At 38.6% G+C, this 27,534-nt stretch overlaps 1 protein-coding gene and 1 non-coding gene across 9 annotated transcripts in view; both read right to left on the bottom strand.

Annotated features, from left to right (window-relative positions):
- Window positions 1-6,838: 6,838 nt before the first annotated feature.
- On the bottom strand, window positions 6,839-7,025 carry LOC122474194. Its single transcript, XR_006294874.1, has one exon. It is a non-coding gene; the product is annotated as a U2 spliceosomal RNA (small nuclear RNA).
- A 3,244-nt stretch (window positions 7,026-10,269) lies between these two features.
- Window positions 10,270-27,534, bottom strand: part of PLEKHA5 (pleckstrin homology domain containing A5) — a 239,436-nt gene continuing 222,171 nt past the window's right edge. For all 8 annotated transcript variants that reach the window (XM_043562218.1, XM_043562217.1, XM_043562219.1 and 5 more), the window contains 7 exons: window positions 22,686-22,804; window positions 18,954-19,163; window positions 17,874-18,014; window positions 17,120-17,244; window positions 14,914-15,059; window positions 13,179-13,284; window positions 10,270-11,137 (listed from right to left, as the gene is read on the bottom strand). In XM_043562218.1, the coding sequence (XP_043418153.1) occupies window positions 13,190-13,284; window positions 14,914-15,059; window positions 17,120-17,244; window positions 17,874-18,014; window positions 18,954-19,163; window positions 22,686-22,804 (836 nt within the window). In that variant the 3' untranslated portion in view covers window positions 10,270-11,137; window positions 13,179-13,189. The remainder of the gene's footprint in view (window positions 11,138-13,178; window positions 13,285-14,913; window positions 15,060-17,119; window positions 17,245-17,873; window positions 18,015-18,953; window positions 19,164-22,685; window positions 22,805-27,534) is intronic.

The raw sequence follows: 27,534 nt of genomic DNA, 5'->3' as shown, positions 1-27,534 counted from the left end.
ACCTGATCTACCTTCTTCTGGTCCTTGCTCCCTTCTGCCTCCAATCCTCACAATTATATCCTTAATGTTGTTTCCAGATTTTTACCTTCTTTACTTCCTTTTTCTTTTGGATTTCTTCTACTTTTGTAAAAGGAGATAAAGGGGATCATAGCTCATCTATTGTTTCCGTAAAGTGTTTGTGTTGATTCTTCTTTTGGTTCATCCACTGGAATTTTATGACAATCGATTACTGTCACTTTGAAAATTATCACAGTTTTCCAGAACCCTTTCGACCAGATACTGTTAGTGTCAAAGCCTAGTGCCTCTTCAGACCTGAGGATTTGGGGACAATATTTATGCTACTGTTTTTGAAAATAAGTTCACTTAAACATTTTATTTATTTATTTGTTTTGAAAGAGACAGAGAAAGAGCAAGACTGGGAGGGTGAGAAAGAGAGGAGACAGAATCCCAAGCACTCTCTGCCCTAACAGGACATCAAACTCACGAACTGTAAGAACATGACCTGAGTCAAAACTAAGAGTTGGACGCTCAACCAACCGAGCCACTCAGGTGCCCCCAAATAGGGCTACTTTTGATTTAAAAATGTAACTCTGCACATTGTCTACACAATGTCTTTTGAGCCATCTATCAGCAATCAAATAAACCAGATCACTTGAAACTCCAAGGAGAGCTTATGCTTTATGTTGCTGTTCCTGTTCCTGAAATTTCCTTGGAGATGATACACTTACTGCAACAAATCCCACCGGACCAATTCACAAAGAACTTTCCACTTAGCGTCCTCAGCCATGACTTCTTTTTGGCATACCGATCAGCTTTCCTGCAGACTCTGGTTCTTCGTGATTTTGAACTGACTGTACTCCTGCAGTAATGACCACCTGGCTTCACTGAGCTTTGGTCAGGCAATGGAGGATGTGCGGGAGTTTGTCCTCTTACAAGCAAAGTGAAATGTAGCAGATTGCAAGTCACGGTATTTTCCAAAATGACTGATTTATGGTTTTCTCTTTGTACTTGGCTTTGAGTCAACCTCGAGAAAGTTTTATGGCTAAGATTTGGAGGTCACTTGGGGGCAGGAGGCCTCATCAAGTTGATTTTAACGGACTAGTTTATCTCCTGTTTCAGGTCCAATGAGAACTCAAAACTGGAAATTTATGATCTGTTCTTTGTTCTAAAACAAAGACATGATTGCTTGCCAAAAAAATTCGGAGAATGTAGGCTCCTTAAAGGAGATCCAGAATTAATACCATGCATATAGCATCGCTAGGTAATCGTGAGTGTGTACTGTCCATGCATTTTTAGCAAAATGGGATCTTGTGAAACATAGTATAATTTACTCTTTTTACTAAATATTCAGCGAACAGGATTAACCACATAATACATGGCTGCATAGTATGGGTATTCTCTACTTTATTTAACCAGTTCCCTAACAACAACAACGGCAACAATAACAAAATCAATTTCCTATAGGTGAACATGTAGGTCCTGGGGTATTTTTTGCAACTTGGCTCATTCGACACTCACTTCAACTGCCTTTCACTGCTGTCCTCTATTCTAGAAGCTGGAAAGATAAACACTTGCTTTCCCAGGCACCCTTACAGGTCAGGTCGCATATCATTTGGTTCTGGCCAACGAGACAGAAACAGAGCTGCTGATAACACCTCCTGGGCTTCTGCTGTCCACGTGGCACACCCGAGGAAGAGTGGTCACCGCTGATGGCAGAGCAGGAAGAGAGGAGTCTGGCTCCCTCACAGCATTCCCTGCCATGGGCTCCCCACTGTTTGCTTATGGCAAGAGATAAATGATTTAAACCCTTTGCAAAACAAACTACAAATGCTTCTGGGTACTCATTAGATTATTTCTTTAGGATACATCCCCAGAAGTAGCATTGCTGGGTCAGAGTATGTGTTTTTAATGCTTTTGAAAAGTTGTATCAACTGACAGTCTCACCAGCTCTATATGAGTAGATCTATCCTCTTCCTGCACCCTGCTGACTGGACATTATCACTCTTTTTTTTTTTTTTTAAGCACAGCTTCATTGAAGGTATGACTGATATACAAAGAACTGGATATATTTAATGTGTACAGTTTGATGACTTTGGACACATTAACACCTGTGAAACCATTGCCACAACCAAAGTAAGAAAGATATCCAACCCCTCCCAGAGTGTCCTTGTGTCCTTCGTGGGTATTGTTGTGCGCGTGGGTGGTTAGGAACACCTAACATGAGGTCTACCCTCAACACATTTTTTCCAGCTTGATTTATTTATTTTTTAAAATTAAAAACATATATATATTTTTAATTTTAGAGAGGGAGAGAGTGCATGAGTAGGGAGGGGGCAGAGGGAGAGAGAGAGAGAATCCAAAGCAGGTTCCATGCTCAGCAGAGCCTGATGTGGGGCTCAAACTCACAAACCTGAGCCCAAACCAAGAGTCTGATGCTCAACCGACTGAGCCACCTAGGCACCCACCTCTCATCTACCCATTAAAAAAAAAAATGTTTATTTATTTTTGAGAAGTGGGGGGGAAGGGCTGAGAGAGAGAGGGACAGAGGATCTTAAGTAGACTCTGTACTGTCAGTGCAGAGCCTAATGCGGGGCTTGAACTAATGAACTGTAAGATCATGACCCAAGCTGAAGGTGGATGCTTAATTCACCAGGTGACCCTCATTTACTCATTTTTAACTGATGTTTTTGTAATCCCCCAGGGCTAAAGAGAAGAAGGAAGTTTGAGCTGGGCATGAGAGCTAGATTCAAAATTCAAATACACTTGGCAGATGAAGGCAGGGCCAAACTTACACAGAAGAAAACAACAGGTAGTCTAGGAGGCCTCAACCTTTCTAGACCTTTGTATGTCTGAATGTTGCCTTTCCAAATCATTTGTCACAAATGATTGAGCCTGCAGGGCCCAAGAGGGATCTAAAAGCTCTGGATGGCACTCAGAGACATTGGAGCTTTCAATGCAAGGAGCAGATGGGCAATGAATTGTGAGTGGTAGCAGCAAGCATGTTTCTTGGAAAGATGGGCTGATGTCTTCTATTTGCCTGCTGGATCTCACATTTTCCAGCTGTGCCCTCAGAAGAGGCTGACCTATATGGACTATGCAGGGAGTTCTCAAACTTTTGGGTCTCATGATTTTCGCATGCTTAATAACTATTGAGAAATCTAAATAGCTTGTTTTGTGGGTTATATCTATTGGTATTTACTGTAGTAGTAATTAAAGCTGAGAAATGTTGAAAATATTTACTCATTCATCTATTTTTATTTTTTTTCTTTTAAGTAGGCTCCATGCCCAACGTGGGGGTTCAAACTAACGACCCTGGGACTGTAGAGCAGAGTAGCACAGCGGAAGCGTGCTGGGCCCATAATGACTCTGGGATCAAGAGTTGCATGCTCTATCAGCTGAGCCAGTCAAAAGCCCCTTTACTCGTTCATCTAAAGCAACAGTAATAAGGGCGCCTGGGTGTCTCAGTTGGTTAAGTGTTCAACTTCAGCTCAAGTCATGATCTCAGGGATTGTGAGTTTAAGCCCCACACTGGGCTCCAGGCTGACAGTGTGGAAACCTGCTTCGGATTCTTTCTCTGTACCCTCCTCCCACTTTCTCTCTCTCAAAAATAAACTTAAAATAATAAATAAAATAACAGTAATAAACTCACTATGTGTTAACATAAATAACATCCTTTCTTATCTTTTAAAGATTTTATTTCTTTTATTTTTACAAGATTTTATTTTTTTTAAGTAATCCCTACACCCAACATGGGGCTCGAACCCACAACTCTGAGATCAAGAGTCACATGCTTTATACTTTGAGACAGCCGGGCACGACCAACATTGTTTTTAAATAAAAAAACATTGCCTTCCATGTTTGTAACTCCTCAACATGTGGATTAACAGAAGACAGCTGGATCTTCACATCTCCTTCTGCATTCAATCAGTAGAAATATCACAGGTCAGACATCCTTTGGGAAAGGCCGTTGTTCACTACTGAGAGAATAGAAGTGAAAAAGGCAAATAACATCTTAGTATTATTATGAAAATAGTTTTGACTTCAAGGATCCTCTGGAAAGGTCTTGAAAACCCCCAGGCATTCCCAGCTACACCCAATACAACTCTTGTGACCTCTTAATCTACTGGGTTCAGCCAATAGGAGCCCCAGGGAGAAACTGCAGTGATAAGTTGGTGCCCAGAACATTTATTCTCCTGTCTTTATCCATGTAGGGTTGCCTACACTGAGGCTGGCTTTGTCTCTTGAAAAAAAAAAAAAAAAAAAGAGGAAGGGCTTCTCGGAAGTAACTCTCTTCTTTGGATTCCAGTTACTTCCCTCATCCCTTTGGGCCTTCATGTGAAACATCTGAGTTACTGCGTTATCTTCCTTAGTTCTTCTATGTTCTATGCACACCTTTGTCAATAAAAACCTCTTAATTTATCCGAATACTCTATCACCACATATAAATGAAACAAAAATTCAATATACAACACAGAGCCTTATTACATGTTAGTGGTTTTCCAAGACTAGTCCCTGGAGCATCAGCATTATCTGGGAACTTATTGGAATTAGAATTCAAATTTTTGGACCACACCTCAGACTGACTAAATTCTAGGGACCTGTTTTAACAAGCCTTTTGGGTGGGTTTAATATATGCTAAATTGTAACCCAATCTGAAAACACTGCTCAAACAAGATAATTAGTAGTGCCCTGGTAAAGTTAGAAACTGTACAGTTAGATAAAGTTAGCCCTTAGTTAATAAAAGCTAATAGCAGCAAGCATTTACATGGTGCCAGGCAATATTGTAAACACTTGACACATGTTAACTCATTTAGTCTTTATTTTTTTTAATTATTTGTGTATGTATTTATTTATTTTTGAAAGAGAGAGAGAGAACGAGCTGGGAGGGGCAGAGAGAGAAGGACAGAAAGAAGCCCAAGCAGGATCAGTGCTGTTAGCATGCAGCCCGACGTGTGGCTTGAACCCACAAACCGTGAGATCAAGAGCGGAGTCGAAAACCAAGAGTCTGGCGCTTAACTGAATGAGCCACCCAGGCACTCCACTCATTTAGTCTTTACAACAATCCTAGGGTAATAATAACTGTGAAACCAAATTTTGATTATGTAGAAAAAAAACTAGGCATAGACAGGATCAGTACCTTGGCCAAAGGACACACAGTTAGTAAGAGCAAGAGCTAGGCTCCAATCCAGGTAATCCAGTGCCAGACTTTGTGCTCCCATCTGCTTCGCAATGGGGCCTGTAGCAGAAAAAAGGGTCTGGAGGGACTCGGGTTTCCTAGCAACAGAGGTGGTGGAAGGTCCCTTCAGCCAGCCCGCCAACCTAGGACGATGGCTTACACTGTTTCCCAGCACTGGAGGAAAGGAGGTGAGCCCTTTCTAGGAAGCAGCTGGAGTGAATGAGCCTTCCCTCAAGTAGACGAGATAGGCTTCTCTGAACATAGCTAATAGAGGATGTAAGGGACTTTCCAGGAAGTTTGTGAGGCACTGAGCTTGCGAGAGAGACACGGCTCTGGGGTTCTATCCTAAACTTAAATGTGTTGTCCCAGGCTTGAATTACATGAAACAGCTTGTGCTGTATTCCCTCACACCTCTGCCCCAGTCTTTCACCTTATGTTTTAGGTTGCCTTTTCATTTCTATTTTAAAATAAAAAATTAATGTTAAATGTAAAAGTTAAATTAAAAACATTAAAGTTTCTGCTTTTACAATACCAACCATATACTGCAAAGATTTATTTTCAACTTATGGATGAAGGATGTGATCCATTTTTCTGGAAGACTTCTGGGAAAACTTTCCAAATTACTTTAGCATAACAGAAAATTTGTTTCTGCATTAAGTCAGCTTATTCCTCATACATACATAGTTGTTCAAAATTGTTGAATAGTGAGTTTCTCTGCCATGTGCTAAATCTATATAAAGCCTTTATGTGGTTAAAGTGACCACATATGCATGAATGAATACACTTAACACATATTTTAATGGCCAGATCGTCTAGGAATCCATTCTTCAAATCAGTACACAGAAACATTTCGAAGGTATGTGGGCAAGGATGCTTTCAATGGACTTGGTACCCAGAACGTTCCCTTCCACATAAACTCCTGCCTCAAACATATCACCCCTCAGCCTCCTGAGATCAAGGTACTCCTTTCCAGAGCATTAGCTTCTTTCTCCCTTACACATGAAAACCTTACTTCTCTGAATCTTACCTTTACCCTTCAGGGTGTAAATCCTCCAGCATGGTGACAAGTGAACGGTCACAATGGCTGAGTAATGAGATCTCACAGAAATGGATGGAATTAGAATTATATTTAACGTATCCTAATTTGTTGTGATCAAGTATGTTCAGGGAAGTACAATGGAAATGTAAGTTCAAGGAGAAAAAGAAACGATGTAACATTTCCTACTTAAAAAAAAAAAAAAGCTTTTGGGGCTCTTGGCTGGCTCAGTGCGTATAGCATGCGACTCTTGATCTCAGGGTTGTGAGTTTGAGCCCTGTGTTGGGCATAGAGATTACTTAAAAAGAAATATTAAAAAAAAAAAATCTTGTGTGGCGCCTGGATGGCTCAGTCAGTTGAGGGTCTGACTTCAGCTCAGGTTATGATCTCATGGTTGGGGAGTTTGAGCCCCACGTAGGGCTCTGTGGTGACAGCTCAGAACCTGGAGCCTGCTTCAGATTCTGTGTCTCCCTCTCTCTCTGCCTTTCCCCCGCTGTCTCTCAAAAATGAATAAACATTAAAAAAAATTTTTTTAAACTTTAATACATTTTTAATTAGCTAATTTTTAATAAAAAATTCTATTTAATTGATTTAGTTATTGAATGTTTTTTTTTTTAAGCTCCCCGATGGAGTGCACCATTCCCAGAGGTACTGCGATACCAGGTCGATGCCCGGAGAGGACGGAGCAAGCTCCTATTCCATCCCCCTGCTCCAGAAATCCACTTAGTATATTGTCCTCGGATAGATGACGTCTCAGATATCAAACTGATATGAACAGATACTATGATATTAGCCAAAAGGCCAAGAAATGATTAATCTTTTTTTTTTTTTTTAAAGTAAGCTCTATGCCCAAGGTGGGACTCAAATTCACAACCCCGAGATCAAGAGTCATGCTCTACCAATTGAGCCCCAGGTGCCCCCTTGTTTGCATCTCTTAAAAATGGATAATGAGAGGGGTGCCTGAGTGACTCAGTCAGTTAAGCACCCGACTTTGGCTCAGGTCATGATCTCGCAGTTCATGAGTTTGAGTCCCGTGTCGGGCTCTGTGCTGACAGCTCGGAGCCTGGAGCCTGCTTCAGATTCTGTGTTTCCCTCTTTCTCTGCTCCTCCCCTGCTCACGCTCTGTCTCTCAAATATAAATAAACATTAAAAAATTAAAAAAAAAGATGGATAATGAGGGGTGCCCGGGTGGCTCAGTCAGTTAAGCACCTGACTTCGGCTCAGGTCATGATCTCGCGGTTCTTGAATTTGAGCCCAAGGTAAGGCTCTGTGCTGACAGCTCAGAGGCTGGAGCTTGCTTCAGATTCTGTGTCATCCTCTCTCTGCCACTCCCCCACTCATGCTCTGTCTCTCAAAAATGAATAAATGTTAAAAAAAAAAAAAAAGAAAGAAAAAGATGATGAAGGGTGCCTGGGTGGCTCAGTTGGTTGAGCATCTGGCTTCTGATTTTGGCTCAGGTCATGATCCCAGGGTTGTGGGATCAAGCCCCGTGTTGGGCTCTGTGCTGACTGTGGAGCCTGCTTGAGATTCTCTCTCTCCCTCTACCCCTCTCCCCTGCTCACACTTATTCTCTAAAGTAAAATTAAAAAAATAAATGAAACTATCAAAACAGTATTTAGATTCTGTTGGGCACATTTAAAAAACTGATTTAATAATTTTATTTTACAAAGCCAAATTTACAGTTTGCTAAAAATTGCATCTTTTCAACTTCAACTTTTGAAAAACTATAGATGTCAATTTTAAAATGTGCAAAGGGAAACATAATTTTTAAAAACACTCTTGTGGACGTGCAAATAAGTTTGCAGATTGCTTGTTTATGGTTATGTTTAATTTCTGACCACCATGGAAGTATGGCTATCAACCTTCTATAAATTGGGAGCAGGTGCATGTGGGGGACTTGGATGTGATGTTTAACCGACCCAATAAGGCACACGCTAAGCTTTGGAGCTTGCTTCCATGCTGGAAGGGTGGTGCCTGTGACGAACCCCCATTTGGAGTAAGGTTCTTTCCGGCTTGTCTGCCCTCCTTACTATGAGTCTCTGTACTCCCTGGGCTCTCTGCACACCTCTCCAGTAAGATGGAGTTGAGTAAGGTAAGCTTTAGGTGAGATAGAAAGTATTGATCTAGTCCATATTTTTGGAGAAGAGTCCCTTTTGCTATCTCCTGTTACAGGTACCCTTGCTGACCTACAGTTTTTAAGCACCTGATTTTCATCTGGCTTTCTGAAAGGTTGACAAAAGTTACAAGTACTCTGTACTGCTTTTTCTAAACTCCTTTGGCTTGCAGGTATTCAAGTATGGGACATTCTTCCTTCTTGAAACAGCTCAGAAAATGCTGTGTTTAATAAAGCCAAGTGACACACACCACATACACACATCAATCAAACCTAAAAAGCCTCACCAAGAAAACCCGAAGGGAAAACCCAAGAATAACAGTAACTCAACCCACTGACAAAAGATCTGGAACCATAACCATCTCATGCTTGGAAAGAAAGAATAATCTTTTGCCTATTTCCTTTGGAAGACTTTGGCTGGCATGATGTCTTTAGATAAAGGTGGTATGTGTAAACATGTTTACGTGGATACAGAGAGCTGAGCCCTCTCCTTCCATCTTAACCTCTCTTCTCATTCACCTCCTACAATACAGACTGTATCTATTTGCATTTCATTTTGTGTGTTTCTGTTTGGAGCAGATGAATTTTTGTACATCTGCATTTTGAATTAAATTTAAATCCTCTTTACCATAGCATGGGAAAAAAAGAAAAAAAGAAAGACTGACCGGTGCCAATTTAGTTTCAGCCATTTCATATAGGAATCCAAAAGCATCAAATTTCCTTGTACTCTGGGAACAATATATAGCATGAACAAAAGGTTATAGAGGGAAGAAAATGTAATTGATTCTGAAGAGCGTGAACATCTGCAAAGAATGTATTGTAAGGGAAAATGATCTCTGAGGGTCCTACTCCTGATGATGAAACAGTTTCTAGTTCCCCATGTCAGAGGAATAACACTCCGCTCCACACAGGCCTCTCCAGGCCCAATGCACTGAGCAGAGAGTGTCAACGCTTGGAGCTAGTTTCCACAACACAGAAACAAACAGAAGTGTGAAGACTTCAGGAAACAAAACCTGCCCGGCGGTGCTGAGCTAATGGCCTCAGAGGAAAAGTGAAGAAAGAAAAGTATATTCTGGTCCAAACTCTGTCATTACATATAATGTGACTGTGGCCAAGTCAATGTATCTCTCGGAGCCTCAAGGTCCTCAAACTCTCACATGGGAGAGCCAGACTGGATGGCAGAAGAGGCCTTTTTATGATGTGATCTACAATAATACGATTAACAGTCTATTATTTCATAGAGAAGTCCCTTGAGTCTCAGACTTTCCATTTTATTTATTTTTTATTTTTTTGAAAGATTTTGTTTTTCTCAAGTAATCTCTACACTCAAAGTGGGGCTTGAACTCACAGCCCGGAAATTACGAGTTGCATGCTCCACTGACAGAGCTAACCAGGTGCCCCACAGTCTTCTCATTTTTTTAGTTTTTTGAATGCTTATTTTTGAGAGAGAGAGACAGACCGACACATGGAGTGCGAGTGGGGGAGGGGCAGAGAGAGAGGGAGACCCAGAAGCAGGCTCCAGGCTCTGAGAAGGCTGCACAGAGCCCGATGTGGGCTCGAATTCATGAACCATGAGATCATGACCTGAGCCTAAGTTGGATGCTTAACCGACTGAGCCACCCAGGCATACCTATTTTATTTTATTTTATTTTATTTTATTTTATTTTATTTTATTTTATTTTTAATGTTTTATCCATTTTCTGAGAGAGAGAGAGAGAGAGAGAGAGAGAGAGAAAGAGAAAGCAGGAGAGGAGCAGAGAGAGAGAGGGAGACACAGAATCCGAAGGAGGCTCCACGGCTCGGAGCCTGATGTGGGGCTTGAACTCATGAACCATGAGATCCTGACCTGAGCTGTAGTCAGATGCTTAACTGACTGAGCCACCCAGGCACCCCTAGGCGTACCCGTTTTAGATGGGAGAGAGCAAAAAATTCTAACACAAGTGATTTAAGAACATCAACATTTATTTAACATGATAAAAAAGAAATGAGATATGAACATTTGCATTTAAACAATAGTAAGTAGCCTTTAATACTTACATGTGCTCATTGTATAATATATACACAATGAACATAATTACATTTGTACACAAACTAAGTACTGGATTGGAAAACCTGCTTATTGCTGTACACATCTATCCCAATGAAGTATAAGCCCAGTACTTCAAAATACCTACATTTTAAATTGTACCTTTAAGAAACAGGAAGCGGTAACATTAGTGTTTAAGCTGACAAGAGTGTGGCAGTAACTGCTGACGCTGCAATCTGAGAAATAATAGTAGCAGAAAACAGGACATTCTTCACTTAGCAGTAATAAAATGGCACATTTTAAATATATATATAAAATTTTTACAAATCAAGTGTGAAACAAACCATTGCAGTAGCCAAAAATGGGAAGGAAAAAAAAAAAAAAAGGAAAACAAGCTTCATTCGAAATAATAACTAAATTTATGTACTGAAAAGCAAAAAGAAATATAAATCCACCTAAATTTTAGAAACATCAAAATCTGGAAATCAGCAACTGAGTGAGCTCTGGCTGTAGACCGCACATTAAAAAAGCACCTTTACTTATGTGCTCTGAAATCATAGCAGCAAGCTGGTGTCAGAACAACAACCTTAGGATTACGGAGTGTACATATGAGCCATTAAAGCTGTTTGGAATAAACATTTTCCAGAAGTGATAAAATGATGCTCTGTGGCCAAAAGCATCAGAACTATGAATTTCATAGATTTAAAGTATACTGTACAATATCTTCTCACATTGCTGAAGGTCCACGTCCTTAGCTTTCAATGGTTTTGACAGAAGTCAGGATAGCTGAAAAATAAAGACAGGGAAAATTACTTTGACACCTGCAAGTTAATGAGTGACCATTTCCTAAAGTAACTGAGGGCAATGTTCTACAACGGCAGAGCTGACAGGCATGGCCATGAAAATCCTAAAATATAATACAACAGAAGGACGTTTCTTGTCATTTCGTAGGTTTAATTTACCAGGCCAAGGATGCAATTAAATAACACTTCAGAATTTTAAAAAAGAGTACCCAAATTTATGGCTGAATCAAAAAGATCAACAAAATAAGCAAAGATTTGCATAACTTTGCTAAAATATCTAACAATATATTAAGCTGCCTGCACAGCAGTGTCATTTGTAAACCTTCCCAAAGTCCTGCCAAAACTACTAGGTCAGCAACATGACATACACTCAACGAGAAGACATAAAAAAAATACAAGTCTGAGTGCTACTTGTTCTGGCTGTATGCCAGAAGACAAGGAAATGCCCGGCAATAACTGGACCCCATTCCAGCCTATAATGCCACCGGCTCTTAGAGGGAAAGTAAAACAAAACAAAATCCAATAATAACAACTTAAGGAACCCGGAAATGTACTTGAGTTTTAACTGTACATATTCTTTATTGTCAGACAACATTCTTTCATATCATTGGTCTGTGTACAGAGAATTGTAACCTGTTTATTGAACCAAAGATAATGAGAGTGGACTTTAATTTACATTCCTCCACGAAGATGGACAGAGGCCATCTATCAGCTCTTCGCACAGGAGGAATCACACAAGCATGCTGCTATTCCTATTCTGGTGGTATTCTTGTCACTAGTTGCAACTGTCACTTCAGAACCTATTAAGTTAAAAGTTTAAACGCATGAATGACAGAGGCAAGACACAGGTAAGACTATAACAAACAGGTGGTTTGTCACTCCAGAAAGGATGTCAATCCTGCATAAATGCCAACTGACAACAAACAAAGGCCTCTTCTAGGCTCTAGGTAGACATAATCTCAAACAGAGGTTATAAATATGCCAAGACAGTTAGACACAAGTCCATCTGGATGAAAAAAAGGACACAGATTACAGTTGCTACAAAAGGTATGAATGGAAGTGGATTCTAGAAAATAAGCACTACTGGATGAACTTAGTGTTTGTACTAATTTGAGAATCTGTAAGTCAAAGCATATGTTAGCAACAATGCTTATGATGTCTCTATGTGTTTCTGCCGCTTATAATTGTTTAACAGAAATGTGCTGGTAGTCCTAATGCACACATTACTAGATCTGATAGACACTGAAGAAAAAAAAAGGAAAAAGGCATAAATAGCTTCACATCTCAAAGCTTTTCTGAAAAGTAAAAAAAAAAAAGGTATGTATTTACAAGTACAAAAGGCAAGTAAAATTTAGCAACTGTTTATAAAAGTGTTAACAGTAAGACCTTAGGAAATTATTGTCAGTTCCCAAACTGTGGTCTATGGCACAATGTTCAGTCAGGTTCTGTCCTTCCCCCTGCATCCACCCACAGCTTTTTTAGTAGCTACCTCTCTTACTTAAACAAAATTAATTATTTAGGAATAGTTTCTGATAGATCTTAAGGACTGTAATATTCCTTGTAGTTGGCTGTACCACAAACACTTCTTAGTCCTTTTAAAATAATAAACTCCCGATGCGGTAGGTGGGTTGCACAAACTGTAAAAAAAACATTACTTGATCAACATGTAATAGCTTCAACAGAATTCTCAGGTCCGACTACGGAAAGGAATGCTAAGTGGGGGCACAGCTGCAAAACCCTGTGCGGCCTGTCTTGGCACGGGCTATACCTTTCCCGTTTTGCTGTTTTTATGGACGATGAAATAAGAGACAGAGAAAATGTTGTCACACAGCAAATCACTGGAAGGGCTGATGGAGATCTGAGTTAGTGCCTGTGGCTCAAATACATGGCCTCCTTGCTCTGCCAACATCTCTAGTGCACGGCCCAGAATTAATCTCAGTTTTTGTTCACTAAAGCAACAAATGAATACAACTCAAGTTAAAAACTCTGAAGTTAAAGCACGGACGCAAAGGGAACAGACGTACTTTTTCTGAGACTACACACACATGAAATGGGATCCTTCTGTGAGCTGCGGCTGGGCGGCTGGAACCGGAGATGCCGAGGACTCAGGAGATGGGGACAGACTTTTCACTAAAACAGACCAAGAGAATGCAAGAAGGTACACATGTTTAGGATACACTTGGAGAAGGAAATCCTGATGTTGTGATCCCATAAAATAGGAACATGTTTCAGGAAGGAATTAATAGTTGTACTTGGTTTCTGTTGTTTTCTAAATTGGCAATTGATTATTTAGCATGAAATATCTCTTGAAGACTGTTAAAATTCTTCTTCCTTATATACCTTAAACATCGTATACAATGTTATGTGTCAATTATACCTCAACCAAATTGGAAAAAAAAATTCTTGTCTTTTTTTTTTTTGGCTTTGAGGTTAATTTTCAGGTGTCTGTCAGGGAAGCCCTCTTGTTGGGTCTGTTTATCTATCTATCTATCTATCTATCTATCTATCTATCTATCTATCTAGTAAGCTCTGTGCCCAACATGGGGCTTGAACTCATAATCCTGAGATCAAGAGTTGCATGCTCTACTGACTGAGCCAGCCAGGCACTGCTGGGTCTCACTTTAACAGACTTTCTAGTTTCATGCAGCTAAATAGTATGAACAGTTTAAATGTTGTGATTTTAATGCACCTACACACTTTACGCAGATGTGCTAAAACAGTAACAGGAAGTGGTCAGTGACAAAAAACTGCCTTATAAGCGACAGAGGCAAAAGACAATGCTTAATGTTGGCTACAGGGAAACACGACTCATAATATAAATTTGCATGTTACATGCATGTAAGATACAGAAAATACTCTGCCAGAATCCAATGCTCCTCCTAAGAAGAACAGTACCAAATAATTGAATTTCATTGTATTTGCTTGTCTGCAAAATGATGGGGAGAAAGGTGAAGGGAGGCAGGATTAAGAATAGTTTTTTCCAGGGGTGCCTGGGTGGTTCAGTCAGTTATCCAATTCTTGATTTTGGCTCAGGTCATGATCTCACGGGTTCAGGAGTTTAAGCCCAGTGAGGGGCTCTGTGCTGACAGCCTGGAGCCTGCTTGGGATTCTCTATCTCACTCTCTCTCTGCCCCTCCCCCACTTTCGCTCTCTCTCAACATAAAGAAATAAACATTAAAAAATAAAGAATGGATTTTTTGCTTATGGACTATGAGAAGCAAGGCTGATAATATGCACCAGTGGTATGATCCCTCTCCCCACCCCTTGCCAAACATCATAAAGAAAAAAAGAGAAAAATCTGTGAAGATTCTAAAAACAAAAATAGAAATTTTTTTTTGACGTACTATGGATCACGATTTTCTCTCAAGGAAATGTCCAAGTGTGGATTCTAGCAGGGGCTAGAGTAAACAAGGTCATGCTACTAGTTTAGATATTAAATCTTACACAGTTCCCGAAGTGGTAGGTACTCTGAGAGTCCAGCCTCAGAGAAGCAGGTACATTTTCCATGTACTGAAAGATCTTAGTAGAAAAAATTTGTGGTATATGTGTTAAGGTTGAGATGGGAGGGAGAGAGAGAGAGAGAAGCAACAGATTCCCAAGCCAGGACAGACCCTGTGGATCTAGCTGGGTAGGCACGTGTCCCCTTTCCTTCCTTTCCAGTGACATCCTTCCTGAAGGTGCACGTGGGAAAGCAAAGGTATGCGTTGAGAAATTCAGAGGAAGCACCAGTGAGAAAAGTATGAAATGTGGAATATCTACCTGCCATCGTTTGATTTCCTTTAGAAGCCTCAGGAGTTTGTTCACAAGAAGCAATAGTTTCTTCCTCCTCATGAATATCGTCCTTTATATTTTCTTCAGGGTGGCTTTCTGCTTTATGATTTGGGATCTGTGTCTCATCCTGAGGGCTAATGAAAACAGATATTTTAAAATTTGTTATTACAGAATGCAATACATTTTTTCCTTCCAATTTACTGTTATGTAAAATTTTAACCATACACAAAGGATGTCACTATCTCCATATTTAGTAACTGCTGACATTTTGCTTGTAATTAATCTCTTTTCTTTTCCCCCTTACAGAAATTTTAATCATAAAAAAATCAGAGCAAATAATATATGAAACTTATACCCTCAGCTTCAATAATGATCCATGTTTTACCAATTTTGTTTCATATACACTGCCAGTTTCCTACTCCCCAAATTATTTTAAAATAGATTCCAGACAAATCATTCAGTCTGTAAACACTTCAGTTTGTATTTATAATACCTAAATGTCATCAAATATCCAGTCAATGCTCAAATTTCCTTGACAGCCTCATTATACCAATTTTAGAGTTATGTTTCAAGAAGATCCAAAGTCCACATTTGTATTTGCCTGACAAGTCTCTTAAACTTTAAAATACCCCACAACACATATCCTTTTTATTCTTTGCCACTTATCTGTGAAAGAACCTGCTTTCTCCATCCTACATAGTTTATCACATTCTGTATTTTGATGATTTTATTCCTCTTATTTTTTATTAAAAATTTTTTTTTAAAGTTTATTTATTTATGAGAGATAGAGACAGCATGAGTGAGGGAGAGGCAAAGAAAGAGACAGAGACACAGAATCCAAAGCAGGTTCCAGGCTCCGAGCTGTCAGCACAGAGCTGACATGGGGCTTGAACCCACAAACCGTGAGATCATGATCTGAGCTGAAGTCAGACGCTTAACTGACTGAGCCACCCAGGCGCCCCTCCTCTTATTTTTTATAAACTGATAGCATTTTGAAGCTTGATCAGATTTAGGTTTTTTGGGGAAAGGGGCAAACAGTAGATCATTAGGTGGGGTTTGTGCCCTATTGCATTAACAGGTTCTATTCTTTATGTTGAAAATGATTAGTGAGTTCAAGGGTTATCAGCTTGATCCACTCACTATAAAGTTCCCTGTCAGATTTTCAGCTAACAGCTTTTCCAGCCATTGAGGAGTATTGCCTAAATCCCTTATTTCTTTAAGGCTAGCAAAGCAGTGATAGTGTAAGTCTCTCATTCCTTATTGAATAAAATTCTTCTAAAAAGAAAAATATTTCCTCAAAAACTTTTTGGTTGCAATTTGTTTGGAAAAGGCAAGAAAAATACTTGATTCTTTGCCTTTATGCACCAGACTTTGGAATAAGAAGTCAACTCCTTAGCATCGTCCAGAGTGGCCAACAAATGATTTTTTGTTGTTGTATCATTATAAACTCATAGATTTTTAATTGAGGGTAAGATTGAGGGTATACACATAAGAAGGCTAGTTAAGAAATGCAGCTAAACAATAAATAGCAAATCACTATAATTTTTGGAACACATCAGATAACTTAGATATCTGATCAATGTCTATCATTGCCTATCATTATGCAGGCAATACTGAAGTGGCTCACTTTGATAGACCTTATACATCTCTTGGCATTTTTAAAAAGGTATTTATTGAATTCCTGGGTGAGAAGCATAGTGATAAGTGCTATACTTGTATTTTCTTATTTAATCACTGCAACACTTTTGTGAGATAGATACTATTATCATCCTCATTTTTACAAGTAAGGAACCTGCAGTTTAGAAAGTTTATGTAAATTGTTTAAGATCCTACAGCTCTTAAGTAGCTAAGCTGGGACAGGAATCCAAGACTTTTTGACTCTGAAGTTCACCATGCTTTCTTCTAATGTATGATTGTTTATTTTTGAGAGAGACAGAGAAAGAGAAAGGGAGGGAGGGAGCGCAAGCAGGGGAGGGGCAGAGAGAGCTGGAGACACAGAATCCAAAGCAGGCTCCAGGCTCTGAGCTGTTAGCCTGACGCGGGGCTCGAACCCACGGACCGCGAGATCATGACCTGAGCCAAAGTAGGACGCCCAATTGACTGAGCCACCCAGTCACCTCTGAAGTTCACCATTCTTAAGTAGTTATAGTATTTGGGGAATGATTCCTTTGTTGTTTTGCCTATTACTTATTACCTGAATGAAACATCCTCAGACATTTTCTCTTTGTTTCTCTCTTTATCCATCACTTCCTCAGAATTCACTCCATTTGGTTCAGGTTTAAAAAGTGTTGTGGAAAAAATGTCCTCAGTGCTTTTCAACTATAGAATAAGAAGAAAAAGCATTCAAAAATAAATGTGTATTAAATAATTAGACCCTGTCAAATAGTTACTGAAATACATATTCATTCAAGTATATTAAAAATATTAACATTCTTTTTTTTTATATGTTTTATTTATTGATTTTGAGAAGAGAGAGAGAGCGCCAGCAGAGGAGGGGTAGAGAGAGAAGGAGAGAGAGAATCACAAGCAGGCTCTGCCCTAAGAAGCGCAGAGGCTGACAGGTGTCTGAACTCAAGAACAAAGAGTCGGACACTTAACTGACTGAGCCACCTATGCACCTCTAAAAGTATTAACATCCTTTAGTACTGGAAGCAAAAAGTTATTTGCCTAAAGGGCTGATGCACATTGCTAACAGCTAGGTGTTTTGGGACATAAGATTCTTTAACTGGGGTTAACAATAATTTATTCTAGCCTTACTTATGTTTTAACTTTTCAATTAACCCATTTTTTGATGTGCTGAATACATCACTCAAATTAACAAAACCTATTTCACTTAGACGTAGGCTCTCTGTGATGAAATGAAACATAACTATTTTCAACCTTACCACTTGATCTAATCTTCAAAAATCTACCCCTTTGGAATATCTGTTCAAAAGTAATCTCTTTACCTCTTTGCTGAAATCTGTATTTTGAGGTTCACTTTCTTTTAGTCGAACAATTTCTGCTGCAGGAGTTTCATGGTTTGGCTTCACATCATTTTCTCTAATGACAGTATCCAGTTCCTTAATGTTATCATCCCTTTTTCGAGTCTGTCCGAAAGACATATAGCAGAGATTCATACTATGTACAGTTTTTAGATAGCATCTGTTATTTTGAAAAAAAAAAAAAAAAAAAAAAAAAAAAAAAAAAAAAAAGGTTGATCTTCACGTACAAGGAGGTTCTCTTATGAAAACCAATAGGAAGAAAAAAATATATATATATCAGTATTCCATGCATTTTTTTTCTCTTTTAATCACCCATTTTGTAATTTGAAGAATGTGCAATTTCAGCAGTCAATCTGCTGAATCTTTAGTAGCAGTGCCTGGATGCTCCTGATTAGATGGAAAGGGGATTTCTAGGAAGACAGGGAAACCCTTTCAGCTGGTGCATGTCTACTAACAGGGACAGGCCAGACAGAAGCTACTGAAAAGGTTTGCCCGTCTGCTATCTCTGTATTTATGAATCGGGGTAACAAACAAACAAACAATAAGAAATGGAATGGTGTCTCTTTGCAAGGCAGGAGTTGGGATGTAAGGAATAGTAGACTTACGCTTTTACTGAGAAGCTCTGTCCTGCTACAATTTAGGTCATGTTAAATTAGGACACAGAGTAATACACATTTTATTGGAGGGGGAATTGGGGAATATCTCGTTAACTTGCGTGGCATTTTACATTCGCTGAGAGCACTTTTACCTTAGTATCTCTGTGAAGTAGACAGGGTAGGGCTGTGTCATCTGATTTACAGCAGAGAAGAGTAAGGCCACAACTGGTACAAGTATGTCCAACAAGTAAGATGGCTCTGGTTTTCTGAACCCAGGGCTATTTCCACTTTACTGAGCTGTCTTAGCTTATTATTATGGGCATTAGGTAAAATCAAATAACTATCCATACTGCAGACATTTGAAAACCCATCAATCATGTAACTCCAGATCCTGACTCAAGTGATACTACATTTACACACAAGAATGGTTAAAAGCAAATTGATGTACCTGGGTAATCCTGAACGGATTATCCCTTAAGCCTGAGGGACTTTGTAAGGGTGACTGGTCTAAAGAACCAATAACATTTAATCCTTTTTTCTTTTCCCTCAGGCACGCTTGTTGATGTCTCCTTATTCTTTCCATCTGCTCTTCCACAGTCATCCTAGGTCGAGTACTTTCAGCCAAACAGAGCTGTTCCACTGCACTTCTTGGTCTTTCCTTTAAATTAGAAATAGACATATGAATACATCAATACAGAATAACTTCTGAAAAGTATGTTGGGATAAAAAATGTTCTGAAAGGATTTATTTTGTTCTCAAAATCAGAAGCGGAGCTTTGAGTGTTAATTTAGTTAACACCAGAAAGGCAAACTGGTTTTTCCTTCACTGGTGATTGGTGATGCACAGTCAATGAAACAGGAAATTGTATAAAACTCAAACTAGGAGAACACAGGGGGCACAGTTTCTAAATATAAGACTTTATTTTATTTATTTTAAACATTTTATTTATGTTGAGAGAGCAGGAGCAGGGGAGAGGCAGAGAGGCAGAGAGAGAGAGAATCCCAGGCAGCTCTCCACTGACAGGCTGACAGTGCGGAGCCCAATGTGGGGCTGCATCTCAGGAACCATGAGATCATCACCTGAGCTGAAATCAAGAGTCAGAGGCTTAACTGACTAAGCCACAAAGGTGCCCCCCTCCTTTTTAATTTTTTTTTCCTAAGGTTTAGTTTTCAGTAATCTCTATACCAATGTGGGGCTCAAACTCATAGCTCCAAGATCAAAAGTTGCATGCTCTACTGACTAGGCAGCCAGGTGCCCGAAGATCTATTTTAATGAAAATTTAATTTGTTAAAAAAGTTTATTTATTTGTTTAGGGGGAGAGAGAGAGAGAGAGAGAACCAGCAGGGAAGATGCAGAGAGAGAGGGAGACAGAGAATCTGAAGCGGGCTCTGTGCTAACAGCATGAGCCCAATGTGGGGCGCATGAGCCCAATGTGGGGCGAACTCACAAACCACGAGATCATGACCTGAGCTGAAGTCAGACGTTTAACCAACTAAGCCACCCAGGTGCTCCAAAATATATGTTTTAAGTCAAACATTTACTGTGAAAAGACTTCGCAGAGAAAACATCCTCAGTTTATGATCAATAAGGATTTAAAAATTAAACAACCAATTCTTAATCTCACTTTCTTATTAAAGACGCAAAAACAATATCGGTATAAAATGCCAAATAAGAACTTCAATATTAGTCACAAGCAAATTTTAGCTTATTTTATGTAACAGAAAATTTGAAGACTGAACATATTCTAGAATCTATGGCATAGAATCCATAGGTTTCTTTGGTCTGGGTTGGTGGGAACTGACTGAGATATTGGTGAAGTTGCTTTCTTTTGAAAAAACCAAGGGCAGAGGTGAGCATTTCCATGAGGAAGCAGTATGTCAGGCAAACCCACTAAGATCCTTTTTTCTCTCGAGCAATCTGGAAAATGCTTGCAGGGCAGGAGTGATAGCTCTAGAGCCATTTTCTATTGTATAGAATAAATATCTTAAAGAGCTCAAGTAAAATCTAAAAGAGGAAAACTGAAAAGCCTTAATTTGCAGAAGTAATGATGATTTTCATTTATATGTAAAATAAAACACATTAGCTTTGGAAAGAAAAAACAAAACACCAACCAAACCAAAAAAAAAAAAAAAAAAAGTAAAAAAAGTAAATTCTAAATATAGATTGGGAATTGGCTACTATAGTCATCCCTTTCCTTTTATTTTTATTTCAGATTTTATTAAAGTTTCTTATTTTATCCTTTTATTTTTAGTAACAATAAACATGCAGTCTTCCTGGCTTTTCTACGTTTATACAATAATGTCACACTGCAACTTTCTTCTCAGGTTGTCATATAGTAAAAATCTGTTTTTATTTATTTATTTGTAATTAAAAAAAATTTTTTTTGAGAGAGTGAGAGAGCAAGAGAACCAGAAAATGAGTGGGGGAGGGGCAGAGAGAGAGGGAGACAGAATCCAAAGCAGGCTCCAGGCTCTGAGCTGTCAGCATAGAGCCTGATGCAGGGCTCGAACTCATGAACTGTGAGATCATGATGGAGCCAGTGTCGGACGTTTAACAAACTGAACCACTCAGGAGCCCCTGTAAAAATCTGTTTTTAAAGGTCAGATATTGTTAATTTTTAGATCTTTTCTCTAATGATAACTGGAAAAGAATATGTCATTACAGTTTTAGTTATTAGTATTCTAAAAATTATTATGGGGTTGAAGAATATTTGTGAATTATTGTTACATATTTTCCATAGAAAAGAAACTCTTAAAAATAACTTATGTATATTCATTCCTCATATATTATGGAAATTTTGTGATATATTCCAAGTATTTTATTCTGACACTGATATTGCTTATAAAGGTCTTTTTTGTACCAATAATAAACTGTAGTCTTCTATACTCCCTTCCCCACTCCTGTATTTGTGGATATAGAAGTCTTTCTTCTACTATTTAAGATAGTTACATATTAAAAAAAAGAAAGAATATAAGTACACTAATATCTTTCTTCTTTATCTCAACATACACTGTTAACTTTTTAAAAAAGTATTTTCATTTATTTATTTATTTATTTATGCCTAATCTCCACACCCAATGTGGGGCTTGAACTCACAACCCCAAGATCAAGAGTCACACCACCCTCTACCCTCCACCAACTAAGCCAGCCAGGGGTCCCTTAACTTTTTTTTTTTTTTTTTTTTTTAACGTAAGCTCTATGTCCAGCGTGGGGTTTAAATTCACCACCCTGACATCAAGAGTTGCATGCTCTACTAACTGAACCAGTCAGGTGCTCCTCAACATACATTTTTAAAACCTTTTTCTGTTGATTTTTTTTAGCATTACAGTTTCCAAAGAAAATACCCTTTCCATCTGTAAAAAAATGCCTCTAAACAAACAATAGTATTATAGAACCATGACTGCAAATATATAGCTATTCATTTATTTTGATTCTACAATAATTATCTTTCTAGGTCTTTATAATTTTGTACTCATTAAAATATTATATTTCTTGTATATAAATTTGTCAGATGTTTTAGGCATATACTTTGTACCTGTAGTTTAATATCTCTCAAGAATAACCATAAATCTTATCATTTGTAGTACTTTTCATTCTTTTCTTATAGTTTAAAATTATCAAATTACCCATACCAAGTAAGTATAGAATTTATAAAGATGAAAAGTAAAAGTTGTTTTGCACCCCAAATTTTTGAGACTACTTGGTAAAAAGGAGTTAAGTATGCTGATAATCTTCTCAATATGACCAAGCTTAGACTGGTTTACAGCCAGTTTGAATTAAATGGATCTCAGATGAATATGTGAAATATAGAAGCTATTTCCCCAATCCCAATTCACATTTCTCAGAGTAACCAGAGGATTGGCAAACTCCAAATCTACCATAGCTGAAAGGCCCTGTAAACTCGGGCTGGCTTGGAAATCCATTACCTTGGATGACCATAGGACATGTCTATCACTCTCTTTAAGGAAATTCTTAGAGGTATCAAGAGATGTAACATGGGACACCTGTCTGAAAACAGATTCCACAAACTGTGGACTAAGACCCCATGTCAAAGCTGATCAAAACAAACGTAGACTAGGTATTGAGTAGGTCTGTCCCCTAGACACTAATTTCCTCAATGGAATTAAAACAATAAATAGGCCTTAAGAATCCTTTTAAAGATTAACTTCTAGTTAAATACCGTTCTTGAATCCATCATCTTCTTAGTTTTCCTTAAGGTTACATAAGAGGCTATCGTTGAAGATTCAGGTGTTGGTGATTTGGTCCTTGGAGGAACTACTCCAACAGGAAAATGGGAACCTAAAAATGAAAACACCAGTAAGTTCTACAAAACATCTTTCACACGACATTGCTTTCTTTTGAGGTACTCAATTTCTAATTAAAAACATTTTTTTTTAATTTTAGAGAGATAGAGCAAGAGAACATGTGTGTGTGGGGGGTGGGTGGGGAGAGAGGCAGTGGGAGAGAGGAAATCTTAAGCAGAGCCCAATCAGGGCTTGATCCCATAACCCTGGGATCATCACCTGAGTGAAATCAAGAGTTGGATGCTCAATCAACTGAGCCACCCAGGAGCCCCTGACATACTCCATTTCTGAGGTTTTCAAAATCAAAAGGCAAATTTATTTTTATTGGTTTATTGTTTTAAAGATTTTATTTTTAACTAACCTCTATACACAACATGGGGCTCAAACTTACAACCCTGAGATCAATAGTCATATTCTCTACCGACTGAGCCAGCCAGATGCTCCAAAAGGCAGATTTATCGTTTAAAAAGAGCCAGGGAAAATGTAGTAGCCTTCCATTAGTTACTCTGTCTAAAGTTCTACAGATTTTCTTTTAATTAAAAAATTTAATTATAAAATCAGTAATACTCAGTGGATCAGACATCTTCACAACAATCTTCTAAAGAAAAGAAGGTAAATGAACTGCAGTGTCTGCATTAATTTACTTCCTCAAGTCCATGCAGCTCATCAGCAGCATGGCTGGGGCTTCTCTTTGCTGTAGCCTTCTTCCCATTTGCAGTATTTTCAGAGGTTGAAAAGGACCTTAATCCTCTCACATGTTGCAGATCAGGAAAGGAATGGCCCAGAAAGGTTAAGTGATTTACCTAAATGCCCTTAATTTCCATTTGGTCTCTTTTCAGTCACACTGTACTGTCTCAAGAGAATCCACTAACAATGTTAACAACAGTTAACTATAGGTAATCACTGTGACTTTTTTGCATTTTCAATAATTTCTAAAATGGACACACACCATAGAAAACAACACACACAACACAAAATCATTAACCCAATAACAATAAAAGCTAAAAGTAAGTTAATACATAAAATGTACGTAGTTATATCGCATTAATTTTATTTAAGTAGAACATATGCACTATTATCCACTGAGGACACTAGCAAAAGAACAAATTATTAAAATCTCAATGGCTTACTTAAAAAAAAAAAAAACAAAAAAACAAACCACTCTCTTTGAGCTCACTTAAAGTTACATCAACTAAGTAGAAAAAAGAAGTCTAGTTTCTCCCCCAAAGACAAATGGTACACCAGTCATTCAGGGTCCCTTTAATTTACACACCAAACAATCTGTAGCTTAGGTTTTAATATTGTTTATGAACTGTGTGAGTATTGTAAGGCTGTATATTTAAGAACGTGAAGTGCTGAACTGCTACACAATATAGGTAATTCTGCAGTTCAAACTAAGAGAAAGACTATTATCCCAGTTAGTGATCCATTTTTAAAAGTTCTACTTTAAGTCATGTGGCACAAATTACACCATAATTTATCTGTGTATTTCAGACAATTTATTCAGGTGAGAGCTTATAAGTTAAAAAAAAAAAAACAACAACAAAAACTCAAACATCTAAGGATGCCTAGCTGGCTCAGTTGGTAGAGCATGTAACTCTTGATCTCAGGGTCATGAGTTCAAGCCCCACTAAGTGATCTCTTATTTCAGAGATCATTAAAAATAAAAATAAAAAATCAGGGGCAGCTGGGTGGCTCAATCGCTTTAGTGTCCCACTTCGGCTCTGATCTGCAGGTCGGTTGTGATCTCACAGTTTGTGAGTTCAAGCTCTGCATTGGGCTCATTGCTGTCAGCACACAGCCCACTTTGGATCTTCTGTCTCCTCCTCTCTCTCAAAAATAAAGATTAAAAAAAACCAGACAATAGAATTCTTTCAAAAAATAAAAAAAACAAACACCTAAATTTTAAAAGCAGCAAAACTCTGAAGAAGAATCCAAACCCTACAGAGAACATATGCCAGACAAGGTATTTTTTTTTTATTATTTTTTTAACGTTTATTTATTTTTGAGACAGAGAGAGATAGAGCATGAACGGGGGAGGGTCAGAGAGAGAGGTAGACACAGAATCTGAAACAGGCTCCAGGCTCTGAGCTGTCAGCACAGAGCCCAACGCGGGGCTCAAACCCACGAACTGTGAGATCGTGACCTGAGCTGAAGTCGGACGCTTAGCTGACTGAGCCACCCAGGCACCCCAAGGTATTTTTTATGAGTAAAGATATGGCATTGACTTTTGTCCCCCCTCTCTGTACCTTCCCCCGCTTATTCTTTGTCTGTCTGTCTAAAATAAAATAAACATTAAAAAAAAGTCTACTGATGAGTTGAACTCACTTATTAAATAATTTCTAAATTTTGTAGACTTGACTGGCGACAATTATCACTTATAGATCATGGGGGATTACGACTATGTAGGAACCAGAAAAAGAATGGAATAGAAAATGCAAAATCAAAGCATAAAATGTAGTCCTTATTTTATATATGCTCTAAATACTTTGCCCACAGGGATTAAGAATGTTACACATGTGATAAATAGCAACTTCCTCCCCCCCACCCCACATATGCTTTTTGAAGAGGGTAGATGTTAGGTCTAGGAAACCAGTGCTGTTGAAACAGGGGCACTCTGGCTAGATTTACTGATTTCTTGTAATTTTTAAGTAATCTCTACACCCAACAATGTGGGGCTCAAACTTACACATTCAAGATCAAGAGTCATATGCTCTACCGACTGAGCCAGCCAGGAGCCCCTAGATCTATTGGGTATTTAAGAAAACCTAGGAAGTCCCAATTTTTATTTATTTTCTTAAAATTTTTAGTTTGAAAGAGAGAGAGCAAGAAGAGGAAGGACAGAGAGAGAGAATCCCAAGCAAGCTTCACATTGTTAGCATAGACATGGCTGTGCTCAGCGTGGAGCTTGATCCCACGAACCTTGAGATCATGACCTGAGCTGAAATCAAGAGTCTGATGCTTAACTACTGAACAACACAGGCGCCTCTAAAGTCCCAATTTTTAAAAATTTTTTATTATTTATTTATTTTTAAAAATCTAAATCCTAGTTAACGTATAGTATAATAATAATTTCAGGAATAAAATTTAGTGTTTCATCACTTACATGTAATACCCAGTGCTCATCCCAACTAGTGTCCTCCTTAATACCCCTTGCCCATTTAGTCCTTCCCTTCACCTAACACCCCTCCAGCAACCATCAGTTTGTTTTCTGTGTTTAAGAATCTCTTATAAAAAAAAAAAAAAAAAAAAGTCTCTTATAGTTTGTCTCCCTCTGTTTTTATATTATTTTGGCCTCCCTTCCCTTATGTTTATTTGTCTTGTATCTTAAATTCCACATGTGAGTGAAATCATGAGATCTTTCTTTGACTCATTTTGCTTAGGATAATACACTCTAGTTCCATCTACGTTGTTACAAGTGGCAAAATTTCATTCTTTTTGATCATCCAGGAATGTTCCATTGTATGTATGTATGTATGTATGTATATATGTATGTGTGTATGTATGTATGTATGTATGTATGTATGTGTGTATGTATGTGTGTGTGTGTGTGTGTGTATCTTCCTTATCCATTCACCAGTCAATGGGTTATTTGGGCTCTTTCCATACTTTGGCTATTATCAATATTGCTGCTATGAACCTTGGGGTGCATGTGCCCCTTAGAATCATCACTCCTGTATCCTCTGGATAATTTCTATAAAATTCTATAAAAATTCTATAAAGTTCTATTTTTAATTTTTTGAGGAACTGTTTTCCAGAGTAGCTGCACTCATGTGCATTCCCACCAACAATGCAAAAGAGAACCTCTTTGTCCGTATCCTCACCAACACCTGTTGTTGCCTGAGTTGTTAATTTTAGCCATTTTGACAGTTGTGAGGTGGTATCTCATTGTGGTTTTGATTTGTATTTCCCTGATGATAAGTGATGTAGTGATGTTGAGCATTTTTCACGAGTCTGCTAACAATCTGGATGCTTTCTTTGGAAAAGTGTCTATTCATGTCTTTTTGCCCATTTCTTCACTAACGTCCCAATTTTTAAATGTTGGCAACCAACACTTTTTGAGCCAGTGGCTCAGTTGGTTGAGCATCCTACTCTTGGTTTCCACTTAGGTCATGATCCCAGGGTTGTGGGATCAAGCACCATGCTGCTTAAGATTCATTCTCTCTCTCCCTCCCTCTCTCCCTCTCTCTCTCTCTCAGTACCTGGGTGGTTCAGTAGGTTAAGCATCTGACTCTTGATTTGGGCTCAGGTTAGGATCTTGCAGTTTGTGGGTTTGAGGCCTCTGTCGGGCTCTGTGCTGACAGTTTGGAATCTGGAGTCTGCTTCAGATTCTGTCTCCCTCTCCTTCTCTACCCCTCTTCACTTGTGTGTGCATGTGTGCGTGTGTGCTCTCTCTCAAAAATAAACATTAAAAAAACAAAAACTATGGGAAAAAAAAGTCTCTTTCTCTCCCTGTTTGCCCCTCTCCCCAGCTCCTGCTCTCTTTTTAAATTTTTTTAATGTTTATTTATTTTTAGAGAGAATGAGAGACAGAGCATGAACAGGGGAGGGGCAGAGAGAGGGAGACACAGAGTCAGAATCAGGCTCCAGGTTCCAAGCTGTCAGCACAGAGCCTGACGTGGGGCTCGAACTCACAAATCACGAGATCATGACCTGAGCCGAAGTCGGACCCTTAACTGAGCCACCCAGGCGCCCCAAGTCTATTTCTTTTCTTTATCTTATCCT

This window comes from Prionailurus bengalensis, chromosome B4 (genome assembly GCF_016509475.1).
Source record: "Prionailurus bengalensis isolate Pbe53 chromosome B4, Fcat_Pben_1.1_paternal_pri, whole genome shotgun sequence".
In the NCBI taxonomy this organism is placed as follows: Eukaryota; Metazoa; Chordata; class Mammalia; order Carnivora; family Felidae; genus Prionailurus; species Prionailurus bengalensis.
Note: the sequence above shows the minus strand (reverse complement) of the source record. Positions and strands in the feature narration are given on the sequence as shown.